This window comes from Sceloporus occidentalis, unplaced genomic scaffold (genome assembly GCF_023333645.1).
Source record: "Sceloporus occidentalis isolate IW3139 unplaced genomic scaffold, rSceOcc1.0.p SCAF_1, whole genome shotgun sequence".
In the NCBI taxonomy this organism is placed as follows: Eukaryota; Metazoa; Chordata; class Lepidosauria; order Squamata; family Phrynosomatidae; genus Sceloporus; species Sceloporus occidentalis.
Window position 1 is genome coordinate 16,545,535 of NW_028316981.1, and position 20,302 is coordinate 16,565,836.

A 20,302-nucleotide genomic window follows, 5' to 3' on the forward strand; every position below is an offset into this window, starting at 1 on the left:
AATGTTGCTTTAATGACAGGTTAATAGTTAGGTACTACGATTTGAAAGCCTTTAGCACTATTGCAGTCACGGATGGGTTAATGGCCGGATAAGGACTAGAGAGCGATCCCATCCCTATCCCATTTGTGTGTGAGAATCTCCATAGAGATACATATTTTTCATGTTAAAAATATCCGTACCCTTCAAAAGAAATCACTGGATTTGAGCTCACAACCTTGTGGCTGTGAATGGCTGCAGTACTAGAACTCTGTTAGTGAAAATGTGCATCTGGACACCAGTAAGAGTGCTCCAATGTGCATCACACAGTTCTGAGGCACATCAGGCATTTCCTAGCCAATGTCTAGATATGCACTGAGAATCCCAATGTGCATGGGTGACCACTGCCCATCGGGCCATGGCACATCAGTCACTTTACTGAGTACTTCTATAAGGGAGTGTGATTGATTGTCCAGTTACGACATATTCATTGTGTGAAAGGGTGACCAGATGTCCTCCTTGTCCAAGACATTTCCTACATTTCAACCTTTTGTCCTGGAGAAAATCCAAAATGTCATCTGTGTCAAGCATGGCAAAGAAGCATGAATTTATAATTATATTAATGTTTTTAGCTTTTCTTTTGGAATGCTCTACATGTTTTTTTAGTGTCCTACATTTTAGGGTAACTTGTCCTCCTTTGTGGTTATGACACCTGGTCACCCTGACTGTGTGCATGGATGCAAACACAATCCTCACCTTTGTAACACACAAAAGGATTTTTCTGAAGGCAGTTCTCTTGATACCACAAGCCATTTTTCATAACCGCACAATTGTATGAGCTTTTGGTTCCGGGGCTCCACTTCTGAAACTTGTACGGGTCGCTATTAATCCAGACCCAAGAGAGGACTTGACGGTAGAGTCCAATCCAGACAGAGCAATTGAAGCACAGGGAGGCAGCAAGCTCCAAATCTGTCTCATCTCGGAACGTAGCCAGTGTGGTGCCATGTTGGCGGCAGTGGCAATATGCATTTGAGAAGGTCTGGGGCTCAGGGATGAGGATGTATTCACGCTCTAAGGAGGAGGACAGGACCACTGCCACGGTGGCTGTAGGGAAAGAAAAAGAAATGAGGCCCCCGAAAAGTTTTCTTCAACCTCCTTCACACAAAAAGATCCTCCCTAGTGGCATCACTACGGTTGGTGTCGCTCAGTCTGGGGTGGCAGTGGCAGCAGTGGACTGCTCACGCAACCAGACCCAAAAAATGGAAGACATTACAAAATAAAATAAAATATAAAAACACTAATATAAATATAAATGCATTTCATATGGTTTATTTACAGCACTGTTACATATACAGTCTGCCCTTCCCTTACACGGGGGATCCGTTCCAGACCCACCCACCCCCCCTGTGTAAGGGGGAAACTACGTAAGCTTATGCCCCATTGAAAATTCATTAAATTGTACTGCGGCTTCAGTGGCTTCTACTTATAGAGCAAATGCTTAAAATTGTACTTTACCAGCAACGAACCCTTGACTGAATCTACATTTAAATTATTCTTTTCGTTTGTGCATGGTGCTGAAATTAAGGGGGGGAACCCTTTCAGCATTTGCATTGTGTCCTCAAGCAGCCTATTGTCTAAATTGTTTGCTGTCCTTTTCCCCTCCAAGAAACAAACTTGCCCTGAGTGTTGAGTGCAAGTTTTGTCTGCTGCTGCTCTTAGGAAAAAAGAACTCTAAAAGGATCCTTCCTATTCCTGTATTTGCAGCAAGGACAGGCTGTCAAGGAGACACATTTATGGAAGGGAAAAAGCAGAGGTGGTTTGACTCAATGGGCTTCTTAGCCATCTTCAAAATAGAGGATGTTTTGGAATGCCTCCTGGATAGAAAGTTGAAATATCCAGGTGGATGTCTGGTCACCTTGCCCAGAAAGGTAAGAAAGCGGGAGAGAAGGGAGAGCAGGGCAACACTTTGCAATGCTGGCATCCTCCCCTCTTTTGTAGAGGTGCCCTGGCAAGTGGTGAGGAGGTGGCAGGGGGGTTGAGATGGGCACCCCACCCCCAGTTGTCATCCAAAATGTCCCACACTCCTTCCACCCCTTAGTAATGCCCCTGATCCTACCTCACACAAATATGCCCTCCCAGATAGTAAGGAGTGGTATCGCAATTATAGGACTATGATTCCACTATCACCACCATGACAGCGTCCTATGGAATCCTGGTCTTGCATACCCTCCAACGCTTTTCAGGTGAACACTGTGACACATTTGGCCAAGCAACACACAAGCTAGGGGACAATGGAGATTATCAGACAGGAAAAGGACATCCTTGTCTCGTCCTTGTACCATATTTCCTGTGTGATCCGGACACTGTCCCATCTGGAAAGTGCAAGTGACAGTGATCATGTGAAAGACTTTCATATGACATTGCGCTGATCGTGTCATTGTCCCGTCATTGAAGTGGAATTGTCCTGGCATTTTACATTAATGCGAGTTCATGTTAATAAAATTCCAATTCAATGACAGGATCATGATAGGATCAGCGTTACATGTATGAAAGGCTTTTGTGCGATTGCAGCCACAGATGGAATAAGAACGGGAGAGCAATCCATTCCTGACCCTGTCCTGTATGATAATCTCCAATTTTGCCTGAGCCTTCTGGGAAGGGCAAGATTCCATCCCTTCCTCTTGCCTTCAAGTACCTTGTTGAGTTAGGGCAACCCCATGAACATCATAGGGTTTTCTTAGGCCCGGAATACACCTTAGGGTTGCCATAAGTCAGAAATGACTGGGAGGCACGTAACAACAAAACTCTCTTCATCCACAGCCGGCATGATGATGGGAATTGTACTCATCACATCTGTAGAGCACAAGGTTGGGGAAAGCTTAGTTAAGAGGTGTTTTTTTAAAAAAAGCCACCATTTCTGAATTGTTTGTTGAGGAATTACACGTTTGCATGTTCCATTTGTGTATTTTCCACATCTGCAATTTCTATGCAAATATGAGGGTTTCACTTCCTGACAATCTTGGCTTGCTTTGGTTATTAAACTTTTTAAAAAGCTAATGCAAAACTGCAGAACAAACCTCAAATATGTATCTGTATTGGAGGATAGAAAAGTTGTTGTTTTTTAACTGAGTCATAGCTCAATCTGTCTAGAGGCTGTCAAGGGCCCTTTCACACTACACTGCTATAATGCTGTGATTCCACTATAATGGCCATGGCAAAATCCTACAAAATCCTGGGATTTGTTGTTTGGGGAGTTGGGTTGCCAGACTAAAAACTGGAGTGGGCTCCTGTCCTTTTTATGGTTGTGTAGAAAAGGAAATTTTAGCAACTGTTGCTTCTTACCTGGTTCGGCGATAAGCAACACCTACCAAAATTCCCTCTTCTCCACTCCCATTAAAAGGACAGGAACCCTCTCCAGTTTTCAGTGTAACCCAATACATAGGGAGTGGCATTTAAAATTCTGTCAGAGCTCTAATCTCTCGTCAAACCATGTGAGAATGATGTGGCTCTCCAGATGTTATTGGACTGCAATTCCCAGTATCCCTAGTCAGAATAACAAATGGTAAGGAATGCTGGGAACAATAATCTGACATCTGGAGGACCACATGATTTCCACCGTTTTCGCGTGGCAAAATTATTATTATTATTATTATTATTATTATTATTATTATTTATTTATTTATTTATGAAGCGCTGTAAATTTACACAGCGCTGTACATGCAATCTTTTTAGTTAGATAGTTCCCTGCCCTCGGGCTTACAATCTAAAAAGACACGACACAGAAGGAGAAGGGAGTGGTGGGGGGAAGGGTAAGAGGTCCAGCAGTTCCTCTGTACCTCCAAGGCCTGGACCAAGGCAGATGGACTGGAGGGAGAGCTTGGCTTCATAATGGATGGTTAAACATTTTCCAGGGAAAATACATACTCTCAAGTAGGATAATGCATATACAGTACATAGCAATACAGGAAATGGTTTGATAAACAGATAACAAAAGAACACCAAATAGCAAGCGACAATTATGCAATGCCTGGGAAGGCTTCTCTGAACAGGATGGTTTTCAACCCCGTTTTGAAGCTGGTTAAAGAAGTGATGGCTCTTGCTTGTGGGGGAAGAAGGTTCCAGGAGTGAGGGGCAGCGAGTGAGAAGGGGCGAATCCGAGATGGGGCAGAGGAAATCCTGGGCTGGGACAGCAGACCTTGACTTCCAGAACGGAGGGCCCTAGTGGGAAGGTGAGGAGAAATAAGGTCTGATAAGTAAGGAGGGGCCAGTCCATGGAGGGCTTTAAATGTCGACAGCAGGAGCTTATACTGAATGCGGAAAGGGAGGGGGAGCCAGTGAAGGGATGCCAACACAGGAGAGATGTGGTCAGAGCGGTGGGTGGAAGTGATAATGCGTGCAGCTGAATGCTGCACAGAGATTAAAGGACGGAGGTGAGAAAGAGGAAGCCCAGCCAGGATAGGCTTCCCATATCCCGCCTGGGGGCGGGACTTTCCCGATTTGGGGCGGGTCTGCACGGTCCCGCCCCGGTTTGGCCCCACCCCCAGGACTCCCCCCCCAGCGAGTCCTGCAGGCTTGGCTGGGGCTTGGAGGACGTCTGTCTTCCAAGCCCCAGCCATGCCCTGTGGGCTCCTCCGCGATCGCGGAGTCCTCCAGGCTTGGCTGGGGCTTGGAGGACGGCTGAAGCCAAGCCCCAAACCTCTGCCTGGCTGCCTCCATCTCTGGGGGTGGGGGGAAATCCCGGGGGTGGGGGCAAAACGGTGACGGAGGCAGCCAGGCAGGGGTTTGGGGCTTGGCTTCAGCGAGGCCCCATTCCCTTGCCTGGCTTCCTCTGTTGGTGATGGAGGCAGCCAGGCAGAGGAAAGAGCCTTTCCTCTTTCTCCTCCTCCTCTTCTTCTGCCTCCTTTTCTTCCTCCCCTTCTTCCTCCTCCTCTTCTTCTTCTTTCTCCTCCTCTTCCTCCCCTTCTTCTTCATCTTTTTCCTCCTCTTCTTATTCCTCCTCTCCTCCTCCTCCTCCTCCTCTTCTTCCTCCCCTTCTTCCTCTTCCTCCTTTTCCTCCTCTTCTTCATCTTCTTCCTCCTCCTCTTCTTCTCCATCTCTTCTTCTCCTCCTCCTCTTCCTCCCCTTCTTCCTCTTCCTTCTTCCTCCCTTTCCTCCTCTTCTTCATCTTCTTTCTCCTTCTCTTCTTCTCCATCTCTTCTTCTCCTCCTCCCCTTCTTCCTCCCCTTCTTCCTCCCCTTCTTCCTCTTCCTTCTTCCTCCTTTTCCTCCTCTTCTTCATCTTCTTTCTCCTCTTCTTCTCCATCTCTTCTTCTCCTCCTCCTCTTCTTCTTCTCCTCTTCCTCCTCCTCTGCCTTTTCCACTCTTCCTCCTCTTCAATGCCCAAATATGCTGTTTGGAATGGGAGGGGGGAGGTTAGCCAGAAAGGGAAGTACATTTCTGCCATCTGTCTAGGAACAATGCCAAAATGTCCTCCATTTTGATCATGCCTAAGAAACATGCATTTATATTAACATTTTTTAAAAAAAGCATCAGTATTTTTGCGTGTCCTCCATTTTTAAAAATGTGTCCTACATTTGAAAATTTTGTCCTACTTTTGTCCTACATTTGTCCCAGTTTGGAGGTCCAGAATTATGGCAACCCTAAGCCAGGAGGACGTTACAGTAATCAAGTCGTGAGACCACTAGGGCATGGACCAAGATCTTGGCAGTAGAGGCAGAGAGATATGGTTGGATTTTGGCAATATTGTACAAAAAGAATCTACAAGCCTTGGCTGTGGTCTGGATCTGAGGGATACATGACAGAAATCAAAAGAAATCATTTTATTTCTCCCAAAACTTGAAAACATTTTAGGCATTTTCAAAATTGATTGTAAAATAGATTGGAAAAGAATGACTGGAGCCTGGAATGCAAACATTCCACATTTCATCATTTTGGCACAAAAAATAATGAAGAAATTAGAATGAAAGATGGATATGTTTATTTTATTGTATTGTATGAATTTTCAAGCTCTGGGTTGGAGATAAATTTTACTTACCTCCAAGAAGCAGGGGTGTAGCTGAAAGCTTCATAGTGATGGAAAGGGAAGCCTAGTTCTTTAAAACCCAGCAAATTTCCATTAATAATGATGTTGACAGGCTGAAAGATTCTGGATATCTCAGAACAAAGGCCTAGTTCTGAGATGTGAATAATGATGGGGAAGGTGGTCCACAAGATTGTCTTAGTGAGGATTCCCAGTTGCGGCAAGGGCTTAGTCAGGTACCACAGATTTCTAGGAAGGTTAGCACAGGTTAATTCCCAAGAAATTTGGACCTTTATAACCACTGAAGGAAGATTTGAATTTCAAATCAAGAACTCATTTGAATTTCAAATCAGGAACTGATTTGCTTTCTGGAAACAACGCTGTTGCTGCCTTAGACAAATCCTGCTGCTTTAGGACTGAGGACTAACCCATACTTTGCAACTAGCAAAGCCAAACCACAAAAGAACATACACACACCTTTAATTTCTATTATTTGCTGTCTGACAGCTCCCTTGAGGGTAGACAATTTGGAGACAAAACGCTGGATTTAGGCTATCCTAATTCTCAGGGCCTAGGTCTGGGTCTTGGGGCCTGAACCTTTTTCTCTGGTCCTCAGAACAAGGAGAAAACATCCCAGAGTAAGAGCACTGCCTTGAAAAGTACATTTCTTCCATTGTTAGATTCATTTGAATGGCATACACTATGCTTAAGATATCATGCTCAATGACACCACATGAAGACTAGGAGTCTTCCTTTGCTAGATCACATCTTTGGGCCCAAAAATCTTAACTGGAATGGATACACCTTCTCATAACTCAGGGCTCCAGTTCCCTTGACATCCTGTAACTCACAAAAAACTCTTTGTTAGTCCAAGGCCCTGCACCACTCTATTTTTTTTTACCTCTCTATACATATTAAGAAGTTGTAAACTACAAAATAAAGGTGGATAGATTTTACTGCAGTATCACTTTTGTGCTCCAGTAGTCAAACAAGCAATTAATAAATATTATAATAAATAATAAGGAAATCTTTTTCTTTCAATTTTTTGTAAAAGTCAAAACCCTGAATGTCATTTGAGGACTATAAAACACAGCTCTATACTCTTGAACAACAACATTTGATGCAGCTATTTGGCTGCTTCTGCAAGCTGGTTGAATGCTTGAGACAATGCCGTAACAGTGTTCAAGATTCGACGCCGATCCTTTTCGGCTAAGCGGGTGCCGCAGCGTTGGAGAAACTTGTCTGGATGCCAGAGAGCCTGCTGGCGCCGAAGGAAACGCCGGTAAGCTGCTCTGTCAGCAGGGTCTACTCTGTGGAGCACCACAGCAGCCATCTCCTCAGGTGTCCCAGATGGGCATGGCCAGGGAATGTCCGCATAATGCAAAGACTGAGAACTGTGACTGGAGAAGACCCGGCTGCAGCCTTCCTCGTAGAGTTGCCTCTTGGCCTCCTTCAGTTCTTCCTCTTTGGCTCGGGCACGCTTTTCGTACAGCCGATGCTCCTCCTCCAGAAGACGTTGTGACTGCAGGGAAGGCTTTGAAGGTTCCATTTTGGGCCTTTGGCGATGTTGTTCCTCTTCTTTCCTGCGTTTTTTCCTGTATTCCTGAAATATGCGATCAGCCCAATCTTCAAAGGTTTCCGGGTCTGGACCAGTAGTGTAGGAATCATCTGTAAAGGGTCAAAACAAAAGACAGAATTGTGAAAACAGATGCTTGAGTGCGATGCTCAAGCGGTAGGAAAGAGGAAGGGAAAGACTGAAGGCACTGGAAGTAAAACAAAGATATGTAAAAAAAACAAAGTTTTCAGAGGTTTTAAGAAAGGTTTACAACTCCTTCATTGGGGCAGACTGTAAATGAGGTTAGAACACATTGAAAACAGGTATCAGGAGAGAAAATACTATTACAAGGATTTAGTCTTTATCTTTTAATATTTACCATCTGTTACAATTTTTTAAAAAGTACTTGCATTAGTGATTTCTTTTCCTTCGGTCATCTATTTTAAATGCATTATAGTTTTATTTATAGTATGACTGAGTTGAAAGAATTAATCACTTAAATAAACATAAGCCCTTTGAGAACTTTCTTGCTCGATTGTAGTAGGATGACTCAGAGGTAATGAGCAGTTAGCAAAGCTGTGCACCCATAGGTTGCTGGTTCAGACTTCATCTTGGCCTTGCATTGGTCCAGCTATTCTGGTTGGACATAACTTTCCAGTAAAAATCTTGCACATTATCTGGCACTCAGCCCTTTAACTGGGGATCAAAGTTGGGATTCTTGCAAGGGATGTACTTAACTTAGAACAGGGATGGGCACACGGTGGATAGGGCTGCATGTAATCCTTGGATCTCACTGTGGACCTTGAAGCCTTTCTCAGTCTCCCAAAGCTACCCAACCCCTTTATTTATTTATTTTTTTAAAGATTGTCAAGCGGTTTTCACCCAATAGCCACACATAAAACCCAACAACTGCATGGAAACATATAATTCCCCCCATCCCAGCCTACTACAGAACCGTGTACAGTCCCCAGAAGACCTCCATTTTCTTCCACATTCCCTCTCAAAATGGCAATAGGAAGTGACACAATGTCATCCTGGTATTCAGTGATATATTCAGTGACCATATAACACCTGTACTAAAATCTTTACACTGGCTGCCAATTAGCTTCCGGGCGCAATACAAAGTGTTGGTCGTTACCTATAAAGCCCTACATGGCTTGGGCCCGAGCTACTTGAGGGAGCGCCTTTCCCTACATAATCCGCCCCGCACCCTCAGAACAACGGGGAAATATGTTCTTGAATGGCCAAAGGTAAGACTGGCAGCAACATACCAAAGAGCTTATTCAGCAATAGCTCCAACCCATTGGAACGTGCTCCCGGAAGAGATTCGACTCAGTTCGACATTGGAAGCCTTTAAGAAGGCATTGAAAACTTATCTCTTCCGGGTAGCATACCCTCCCAACTCGCTGTAGAGAAATTAGTCCCTACTGGAATAGCTTGTTATCTGATGCCCGATTGCTGTTATATATGTTTTTAAACTTTGATTGTATTTTTGGATTTGTATGATATATTGCACTATGACATGGGTCATAGAGTTTTAATGACTGTGAACTGCTTTGATCTGTAAGAAAAGCGGTATAAAAATAAAAGTTTTATTATTTATTTATTTATTATATCTTTACACTTCAGGCTCTTGTCTAGTTCCTTCATAGCTGCCCTTCCAAGGCCTAGTTTTTTTCATATTTCTGGGCTGCAGTCTCCATTTTGACTAATGACTGAGCCACAATACAGTATAGGCAATCTTTCACTATTTCAATGTCTTCATTGTCTCCTTTAAAACTATATAAATCATCTGTGGTAAATATTTTTTTTCTTAATGTCTAATTATAAACCTGCCTTTGAACTTTCTATCTTGAATTTCTTCAATATTTATTCAAAGTCTTTGATACATACTGCTAGTATAATAGTGTGATCTGCATATCTTAAACTGTTGGGTGTTCCTTCCTCCAATTTTAACACTTTCTTCCTCCTAGTCTAATCCAGATACAATATATTCAGCATTCAAATTAAACAGCTAAAATGATAGCATTCTGCCTTACTTGACCCTCTTGGTAAATGGAATCGATTCTGTTTCTCCATATTCTGTCCTGAGTACAGATTAAACATTAGTGGAATGCTATCATCCTAGCTGTTTAATTTGAATCAAATGTTGTGGCATACCCATTTATTCCAGAGTGATCCATACTTTTTCATGATCTGCACAACCAAAGACGTTGCTATAATCTATAAAGAACAGGCTGATTTTCTTCTGATGTATAGTGAATCACGCAATTGAAGGGTTTAGTGTGCTTTTTATATCTCAAAATGCTGGCAGATAGGTTAAAGGCGGAAAGAGCAAATTGCCAAAGCCTCTCTAGTCAAGTTTGAGATTCAGAAATGAATCTGGACTTCCTGGTTCACAGCTCACTTGCTCTCTCACTCTCTCTGTCATCACACTATCCTACCTTATAATAAATCACTGTCATCTTTTTTCTTCTTCCTTTTCCTGCTGTCGTCATCAATTACTCAGGAATAACGCTGATAAAAACTTCCCTAGGATGACTCTGCAGGTGAATTCTGATCTAGGTCTGAACAAATCACCCCATCTAAGCTTGTGAAATAATATTTCTCCAGGCTGGTGAAGGCATTGCTGGGTCAATAGCGTTAACCATAAAGTTGATGCCGAGGATCATCAGAAAAAGCTCCTGATAAAGGATGTAATTTCACCAATTTTGAATCAGCTCACATGCTTATGTCCAGAGCAGCTCACAAGACACCATACAATTATTAACTTGAACATGCAAAAAAGGGTGATCAAATGGTTGCAGCAACTCCCTTATGACCAAGAGTTTACAACATTTGAATATGTTTCACATAGAAGAAGAAAAAAATTGTTGTTATTTGCTGACAGGTTCACTTCAACTTATTCTGATCCTATGTAAGAAAGACTGCCAAGATCATCAACAGCCCTATTCAGATCTTGTAAATTCAAGGCTATGACTTCCTTGATTGAATCAATATGCCTGTAATACCATCTTTTCTGCTGCCTTCATCTTTGTCAAGCAGGGTTGTCTGATAATATGTCCAAAGTACCACAGTCTCGGATTAGTCATTTTGGCTTCTAGTGAGAAGTCAGCCCTAATTTGCTCTAGAAGCCATTCAACTGTCTTTCTAGAAGTTCATGTTATCACAGAACTCTCTCCCAGGACCACATTTCAAATGAGTTGATCCTCTTTCTGTTAGTTCATCACTGCCCAGATGTGAAACCGTACATAGAACTGGAAATACAATGGCATGGATGATTCTGACATTAGTACTCAATGATTTATCTTTACACCTGAGTGAGTAAGATAGAGAGGTCTACAAATATGCACAGAGGTGGGTGGAATGGGGGAAGTTTTTCTCCCTATCTCATAATACTGTATCAGAATCTAGTCTCATCTACTGAAGGTGACTGCTGGGACATTCAGGACAGAAAAAGGGAAGTCTTTCTTCACACAGTTCATAGCAAAACTGGGGAATTTATGACTGTCAATGTGGACAGCCTTACAAGGAGTTTGGAAGAAATTCACAGAGGTGGGTTATATCATGTCTCCCCTTACTAAAGATGATGAACATTCATTGCCTCCAGCACTAGGGATAATACCAGTATCAGAGACAGAATGCCTCTGTACATCAGTTGCTTGAGAGTACAAGTGGGAGGGTGCACTTGCACTCCGTTTTTTCTTTTGAGCTTCCACAAGCAACTTATTTCTGTCACTTTATGGACAGAAAGATGGATGAGATATGCATCTGCTTTATCTAGAGCATGAAAGTTAATTCTTGGACTACAGCGTCAATAATTCCCTAGCCTGGGAGTTATTCTCTACAAAAATAACTTTACCAAGCCTTTGATCTACCAAAGCTCTTCTTATGTTCTCATATCAAATTGAACAACTCCAGAACAATAAGGAAACAAATATTGAAGCAATTAGAAATGACTATAGTGTTCAAAGGTCAATAAATCATAACCATTTGTTTTCAAAAATCCAGACAACACTGAATTGCTGCTGTTGCATTTCAGACTTAGGGTGATCCTAAGGAAAATCATGGGATTTTCTTGGCAAGATTTGTTTGCCCTTGCTTTCCTCTGACAGAATGTGAATTCCCCAAGGTCACCCAGTGGGTTTCTGTGGCTGAGCAGGGATTCGAACCTGGTCTCCAGATTCCTAGCCCAAAACTCAAACCACTACACTTTGCTCTCTCTCTCTCTCTCCCTTTAAATGAGCCCTGGTGGCGCAATGGTTAAATGCCTGTACTGCAGCCATTCACTCGAAACCACAAGGTTGCGAGTTCAAGACCAGCAAAAGGGCCCAAGCTCGACTCAGGCTTGCATCCTTCCGAGGTCGCTAAAATGAGTACCCAGATTGTTGGGGGCAAATTAGCTTACTTGCTAATTAGCTTACTTGCTGTTCACTGCTATGATCTTTGGAATAGCGGTATATAAATAAAACAAATTATTATTAAAAAATTAAATTATTTCCAAAATCTGTCCATATCTCTCTGCTTCTACTGCAAAGACTTTGGTCCATGCCCTAGTGGTCTCGCGACTTGACTACTGCAACCTTCTCTTGGCAGGGCTTCCTCTCTCTCACCTCCACCCACTGATTTCTGTTCAGCACTCAGCTGCTCGTATTATCACACTCGCTCACCGGTATGACCATGTCTCCCCTCTGTTGTCATCCCTTCACTGGCTCCCCTTTCCCTTCCGCATTTGGTACAAGCTTCTCCTGCTCACTTTTAAAGCCCTGCATGGGCTGGCCCCTCCCTATCTCTCTGAACTTCTTTCTCCCTACATTCCCACTCGTTCCCTCCGTTCTGGTAGCCAAGGTCTCCTGTCCCAGCCCAGGATTTCCACTGCCCCTGCCCGGATGCGTCCCTTTTCGCTTGCTGCCCCCCACTCCTGGAACCTCCTCCCCTTACAAGCACGACTCAACACGTCTCCAACCAGCTTTAAAGCTGAGTTAAAGGCCATATTGTTTAGGGAAGCGTTCCCAGGGAGTCTGTGATTGTGAACTGGTTGCTTTGATGCTTGACTCAATATTGGATATTTGCTGTTTTAACTTGTTTTCTTATAATGTTGTTAATTTGTTGTTTTAACTTCTAGATTGTACGCCATAGGCAGGCTTTTTATATATTCCTGATTTTACTTGGTTTTGTACAGCGCAGTGTACATTTACGGCGCTTTATAAATAAAGCTAATAATAATAATAATAATAATAATAATAATAATAATTTATTTTAAAAAAGTTACAAGCCAGAAATATGAATGAAACCCAAAAAAAGGCAAGAAACAGAAACAAATGCAGGCAAAAACTAGCTAAAATGCAGGCATTTAAAAACCAACAAGAGAGTCAAGGTCACACGGGATGTAAAAAAGGAATGGACTCAGAGCAGAGAGACACCACCTTCTTGCCAATATATCCATCCAAACGGAGCCATGTTACAAAGGAAGATCCACTTCTGCTCCAATATCATTGAGATACTTAATGAGCAGAGACCATCGTTCTTCAAAAAGCAGGGGAAGATTACAACCTCGCAAGCTTCTAGATTGATCAGTGAGCTATTCCATGAGCCAAAAATTCCAAAATCGAGACCACCAATGGCTCTCAGTGAATAAAATACAAACAACGCAACCTAATCCAAGCACTTAAAACTAAACAGGAAAATAAACAAAGCTTAACACAGATGTAACAATATACTATCTGCGATGGCAGACAGATCTCCAAGTTGGAGAAGCAACACAAAGTTCTCTAAAACATAAACTATAGGACACTGGTTGGTGGCAATTCCTCTGTCTCATGGCAGTCTGTCTCCCGCATCCTCTAATAATAATAATAATAAAATTTTTATTTATATGCCGCCCTTCCTTCGATCAGGGCGGCTTACAACAAATAAAATATAAACAAATTAAAATACATACAATACAACAAAACAAAACCAACAGTAAAAAGCCCCATAGCCCAACCTCTTGGCCACGAAAGAGGAGGGAGGCCCACAGGATATCTATTCTACTCTCTAAACCCTCTCCCCGTCTCTCATCTGGTTTAGAAAGTTTTGTGACAAACATATGAACAAATTGCAGGGTTGCAAATTGCAGGAGCCCTGGTGGCGCAGTGGTTAAATGCCTATACTGCAGCCACTCACTCAAAACCACAAGGTTGCGAGTTCAAGACCAGCAAAAGGGCCCAAGCTCGACTCAAGCTTGCATCCTTCCGAGGTCGCTAAAATGAGTACCCAGACTGTTGGGGGCAAATTAGCTTACTTGCTAATTAGCTTACTTGCCGTTCACCGCTATGATCTTTGGAATAGCAGTATATAAACAAAACAAATTATTATTATTATTAATTGCATCTACACTGCAGAATTAATGCATTCTGACACTAACTGCCATGACTCAATGGTATGGAATTCTGGGATTTGAAGTTCTGTGAGATGTTTAGCCTTCCCTGACAGACAGTTCTATGGCCACAATAAACTACAAGTCTCAGTATTGGAACCATGGCAGTTAAAGTGGTGTCAAACTACATTAATTCTGCAGTGTGGCAGCAGCCTATGCCTGTAAAGCCATGCCCATGCTCGCAGTGGATGTGCCTCGCAGTGGATGTGCCATCGGCGTTTGAAGCTCAACATGTCCAAGACGGAGCTTCTTGTCTTTCCTCCTAAGTCCACCCTTCAACACTCCTTTTCTGTCTCTGTGGACAACATTTCTATTCAACCAGTCCAGCAAGCCCACAGTCTTGGTTTTATCTTTGACTCTTCTCTGTCGTGTATCCCTCAGATCCAGACCACAGCCAAGGCTTGTAGATTCTTTTTATACAATATTGCCAAAATCCAACCATATCTGTCCGCCTCTACTGCCAAGATCCTGGTCCATGCCCTAGTGTTCTCACGACTTGATTACTGTAACGTCCTCCTGGCTGGGCTTCCTTTTTCTCACCTCCGTCCTCTTAATTTCTGTCCAGCATTCAGCTGCACGCATTATCACATCCGCCCACCGCTCTGACCACATCTCTCCTGTGTTGGCATCCCTTCACTGGCTCCCACTCCCTTTCTGCATTCAGTACAAGCTCCTGCTGTTGACGTTTAAAGCCCTCCATGGGCTGGCCCCTCCTTACTTATCAGACCTTCTTTCTCCTCACCTTCCCACCAGGGCCCTCCGTTCTGGTAGTCAAGGTCTACTGTGCCAGCCCAGGATTTCCTCTGCCCCATCTCGGATTCGCCCCTTTTCACCCGCTGCCCCTCACTCCTGGAACCTTCTTCCCCCACAAGGAAGAGCCATCACTTCTTTAACCAGCTTCAAAAAGGAGTTGAAGACCATCCTGTTCAGAGAAGCGTTCCCAGGCATTGCATAACTGTCACTTGCTATTTGATGTTTCTTTGTTGTCTGTTTTATTGAATCATTTCCTGTATTGCTATGTATTTTATATGTATTATCGTACTAGAAAGGCCCCTTCCCCTCCACCCCTCCCTTCTCCTTTTGTGTCATGTCTTTTTAGATTGTAAGCCTGAGGGCAGGGAACCGTCCAATTAAAAAGATTGTATGTACAGCACTGTGTAAATTTACAGCGCTTTATAAATAAAGGTTAATAATAATAAATAATAATGGCATGGATGTACAGGAAGGCAGAAAGCCTCACCACTGTTACTGTTTTAATTGTTTTATGTAGTATGTATGTAATTTTAATCCTAAATCGTTTAATTCTATTTTAAGGGGGGGATACTTTGTATATATTGCTGTATCATTTTTAACACTGTAAGCCGCTTTGATTGTTTTAACAAAAAGCAGGGTAAGTATTATTATTATTATTATTATTGGGGCACTAAGGTCAGCCAAAATAAGTGGCCAAGGCAAAATTTGAAATGAACCTTCGCTCACAGCCATTAGCCACTAGTTGTTCTTACATGGCTTGGGCCCAGAGTACTTTCTGCCTATTTTTTTTGTTTAATGGCCTTAATGTTTTTATACTATTACTGTTTAATTCTGTTTTAGTACTGGGAATGGGGGGGGGGGTTCCTAGGGTTTGATTTTTTAAAAAACTCTATTGTAACTTGCGCCAGATTCTTCGTGATTGGGTGGGCTAGAAATAAATATTTATTATTATTATATTATATTCTTCTTCTGGAGGCCAGGAAGAGTCAAACCACAGAATTTTTTCCGTCTGGGAGGTAAAGTGAAGGTGGGGTGGAGTGGATGGCATTCTCCCCTGCTGTTGTGCCATCACTTGAGCATCTGAAACTTCAGAAATTAACCTATCATGCCCGGAAATAAAATGAGGAGGAAAGTTGCATCTGGCATCCCTCTGTGTGTTAAGACTACTGTTACAAGTTTGGGAATGAAGCCAGTAAAACAAAAGAAAGCACAAACCAACTTGAACCTTCCCAAGAAGCCCCACTCCACTCACAGTGAAAATCTTGACACCAGAAAAATGCCAAACTTCACCTTCATACTGCCAAAAGGTCTCTTGATATTCATCTTCCCATTCACCAAGAAGTTTGCATTGCCATTCTCTCTCTGCACTGCATTCTGCTTCTTCTTCTCCAAAGGCCTCTGGGGGACACTGCAGAGAATAAAGGGATATCAAGAATTCAAATCTACATCTGAAACCCAATTACCTGGTAAAAATCCTTCCCTGGCAAGCCATGACTGTTACCCATTTCTCTTTTGTTTGTCCCAAGAGGTCTCCTGGAGTCTTTCCATCTCTGTTCCGGATGCACATGGCAGAAGGACAACATTTTCGCAAGGGTACAAAAAGGTCTTCATACACTGGGAAAATAACAATGAAATTAACAATGCTGTTAGTTAGTGACTAATTAGCTAAATGAGGGAGACAACTAAGGCTGCTTCTACACTGCAGAATTAATGCGACTTGACACCACTTTAACTGCTCAGTGCTATGGAATGCTGGGGTTTCTAAGGTGAGATGTTTAGCCTTCCCTGTCAGAGAACAAATTATAAATTCCAGAATTCAATAGCATTGAGCCATGGCAGTTAAAGCGTTGTCAAACTTCAATAATTTTGCAGCACGGCTGCAGCCTGTTGTAAATGAATGTGATGATGCCAGGCCCTTACAAGGAATAAAGATGTGGGAGAAACAGTGCACTTGGCTTTTAGCCTGGCATTCGACCAAAGAAGCCTCATGCAGTAAAGTGGGATGGAGTTTTGTGGCCCTCCAGTTGCTAAAGAAAAACTCCTAGCAGCCCTAGCCAGCATAGCCAATGGTTAGAAATGTTGGGAGCTGTAGTTCAACATATGGAGGGCTATATAATTCCCACCTCTGCATGCAACAGTGGCATTTCTAGGACTCCTTTGCAAATTGCTTCGACAAGCCAAGTAGCTTAAAAACAAAGGTACATCCATATCTCTATATAAAGCATGTTTTAAAAACGGTATCTCCCTATACGAACCTACCTGTAAAAGTTTGACAGCACTTTAACAGCCATGGCTCAATGCTATGGAATTCTCAGATTTGTAGTTTTGTGTGATAATTAGCTGTCCATGTTAGAGGGTTCTGGTGCCCAACCAAACTACAAATCCCAGAATTCCACAGCACTGAGCTATGGCAGTTAAAGTAGTGGCAAACTGCTTCATTTCTTCACTGTGGCAGCAGCCCTAGTTTAATTGTGTTTTGACTTTTGTATCAAGAGCTTTTTAAACTGTATTGTGCTTTTAAAATGTTGTAACTGCTTTGGACCCTGTGTTGGGAGAAAAGCAAGGTATAAAAGATTAGATAGATAGATAGATAGATAGATAGATAGATAGATAGATAGAATTCCAGCAGGGGAAATCAATGAGCAATGGATTTGTGTGTGAATGGGTAGGGGCAGGCAGGGAGTTGGGAAGAGTTGCCTTCTGCTTTTATTCCATTCTCCTCCATCCACCACAAATTACGACACAACTCCAGTTCTAGACAAAACTGGACAGTTAGTGTGTCTCTGTGTTGACTGCACAGCCCCTTTCAAAGCACAAATGGCCAAAACAGTTTTGTTTTGTTTTTTAATTTTCTGACTTGCTAACATTATTCTGTCAGCACCCTGGTTAGAAAAAAAGATACCATAGAATGATTCTATGATTCTATGGTATCTTTTTTTCCTAAAATAAAATTCTCCAGCAAATAAAATTCTCCGCTTCCCACATGAAGATGCATACAATTCAAAGCCTCAAAATTATCTGGGCCCCTCTGCAGAATAACCCACAAGCACCTCAACTCATTTCTAGCAGTTAAAATACCGCAAGAAGGGATTCCACCTAAACATTAGAAAAAACTTCATGACAGTGAGAGGTATTTAAGAGTGGAACTCATTCTGTCGGAGAGTGATAGAGTCTCCTTCTTTGGAGGGTTTTAAACAGAGGCTGGATGGTCTTCTGTCCGGAGTGCTTTTATAGCATCTCCCTGCATGGCCCTTGTTGTAGTCTCTTCCAACTCTAGGATAAGTTGAACAGCTAATAATTTCCTCCTCTTTCATCATACTCAAAATCAGCAGGCTATTCTGCTTAATAGTAAGAGTTGGTCTGATTCATAATCTGTCTCTTACCAGTGCCTCCCTTGCGTGCAACCCGCCGGGCCGCCACATGTAGAGCTGTATCTCCATTTTGGTCCAGAAGGTTGGGGTCTGCTCCATACTTCAGCAAAAGGATAGCAGATTTGAGATCCTTTCGGGCGCAGGATCTGTGCAGCGGAGTTCGGTTCTTGCGGCCCGAGGTCTCAGCCAGGTTCAGGGTTTCCCTGTGACGCTGCAGGAGCCTGCGCAGCTTGTGGTGGTGGCCAGATTCTACATAGCGCCACAGACGGCGTTGAGACTTTGATGCCATGGGAGGGAGCATGCGTTGAAAGGGCTGGGTATTCACAGACAGGGGCTGGAGGAAAGATGATAAAGGATCAGTGTCAATTCCTCCCCACAAATTCTGATCAGCCTTCTTCCACCATAACATCACTACTTTGTCAATACTCCTTATACTCTTTTCTTCCCCCGTCTCTGAAATACACACCACTTATTTATACGTGCTACCAACTTCTTTCTTTCAGTTAGTCACAAAGGTGCTACAAAATCTCTCTACACACTTATTTTTGCTTATGTTTCTGACACAATTTCAGTGCTTAGTTTATGAGATGTACAGTAAGACACGCCATTATCAAACTCTACTATTCTGCTCCCATCTCTTCTCAACCCAAATATGCGCTTCTTTGAAAACAGTAATAAGGTGAGGCGGAGCTTTGAAACAGGAGTTAGTCTTCTGTCAGAGAACTCTGGTGTCTCATCAAACTACAATTCCCAGAATGCCATACCACTGAGCCGTGGCAGCTAAAGTGGTGCCAAACTGGATTATTTCTGTAGTGTGGATACAGTCTGAGTTGAGATTCTGGGAGACCTTTCCTAGCTCTGCCAATTAGGAATCGTCCCTCCTGCTTAATCCTAGGTGTATCTTCCAAGTTGTTTCACACTTATAGCCACCGTAAGGCGACCCTATCTTGGGGCTTTCTTGGCAAGATTTGTCCAGGGGAGGTTTGCCATTGCCTTCCCCTGAGGAAGCTGAGAGAGTGTGACTTCTTGCCCAAGGTCACCCAGTGGGTTTCCATGGCTGAGCCAGGATTTGAACCATGGTCTCCAGAGTCATAGTCCAACACTCAAACCACAACACCACCCTTGTTTGTTGTTGTGGGGTTTTCTTGGGAAGATATGTCCAAAGGAGGTTTGCCATTGCCTTCCCCTGAAGCTGAGAGAATGTGACCTGCCCAAGGTCAGCTAATGGGTTTCTATGGCTGCGCAGAATTCGAACCCAGGTCTCCAGTCATAGCCCCAACACTCAAACCACTCTGCTTTTCATTAACATCCCCTTCTTCCTCCTTAAACCCTCCCTCTTCTGACCCTTTTCCACCATCCCCCTTTCTTCCATGTTTCATCCCAAACCCAGCTCCTTTTTCTTTCCCATCATCTTCACCTTTACCTTTAAGAACTCTCCATCTCTCCAAGGTTCTCCAATCAAAATGGCGCGCTTCCGTGTTGGTCGGCGGATTTTCAATGGGGGACCGGAAACATCCAACTAAGGGCGGAAGTGGCTTCAGGATAGTTGTTCAGAGTGGACATTTCCATAGCCTCTGCCCCTACTTGGTGCTCTGGGTTTTAGAGTCCGAGCAGGAAACCTTGAGCTGGGAGAGAAAGGGTCCCAGTACCTGCTGATAACCAGGGCTACAAACCTAGTTGCAAGGAGTATAAGCCTCATGGAACTCAGCAGGACTTATTTTTGTGTAGAAATATATACAAATGCACTTTAAAAAAACAATAAGGCAATTGTTTATCTAATTATCTTGAATTAAAACATTCGGAGACATAGCCATATTAGTCTGGAACATCTGTTATGCAAAGCGATGTTGTAGCACCTTTGAGACTTAAGGGTGCATCTACTCCATAGAAATAAGGCAGTTTGGCATCACTTTAAATCCTATACTGTATGTGTGTGTGTAGTATACACACACACACTACAAATACTGTGTTCTCTCTCTCTCTCTACATATATATATATATGTGTATATATGTTTGTGTCTGTCTGTCTGTGTGTATACACATACACACACACACTTGTCCCTACATATTCACTAGGGTTAGGGGCATAAAAACCCCATGAATATGGGAAAACCACAAATAACAAAAACACCATGTTTTGTACCTGAGATGACTCCTCTCTAGGAATCTCTAGGTCCTCCACTGCAACTCTGTGGTCAACGTCCAACAGAC

The 20,302-nt window shown here is 43.0% G+C and overlaps 1 protein-coding gene across 2 annotated transcripts; it reads right to left on the minus strand.

The window, feature by feature from the left end:
• Positions 1-1,001: 1,001 nt before the first annotated feature.
• Positions 1,002-19,577, minus strand: NFKBIL1 (NFKB inhibitor like 1). Of its 2 annotated transcripts, XR_016280397.1 has the most exons (6): positions 19,515-19,577; positions 18,104-18,425; positions 16,222-16,334; positions 16,011-16,128; positions 6,010-7,662; positions 1,002-1,080 (listed from the first exon to the last, which is right to left on the minus strand). XR_016280397.1 is itself a non-coding variant. In XM_089514189.1 (5 exons), the coding sequence occupies exons 2-5, from the start codon at positions 18,390-18,392 to the stop codon at positions 7,121-7,123; spliced, it is 1,062 nt and encodes a 353-aa protein (XP_089370315.1). In that variant the 5' UTR covers positions 18,393-18,425; positions 19,515-19,577; the 3' UTR covers positions 5,780-7,120. The 2 variants fall into 2 exon arrangements, 1 of the variants encoding a protein (XP_089370315.1); XM_089514189.1 differs by lacking the exon at positions 1,002-1,080 and having other exon boundaries at positions 5,780-7,662.
• Positions 19,578-20,302: the final 725 nt, after the last annotated feature.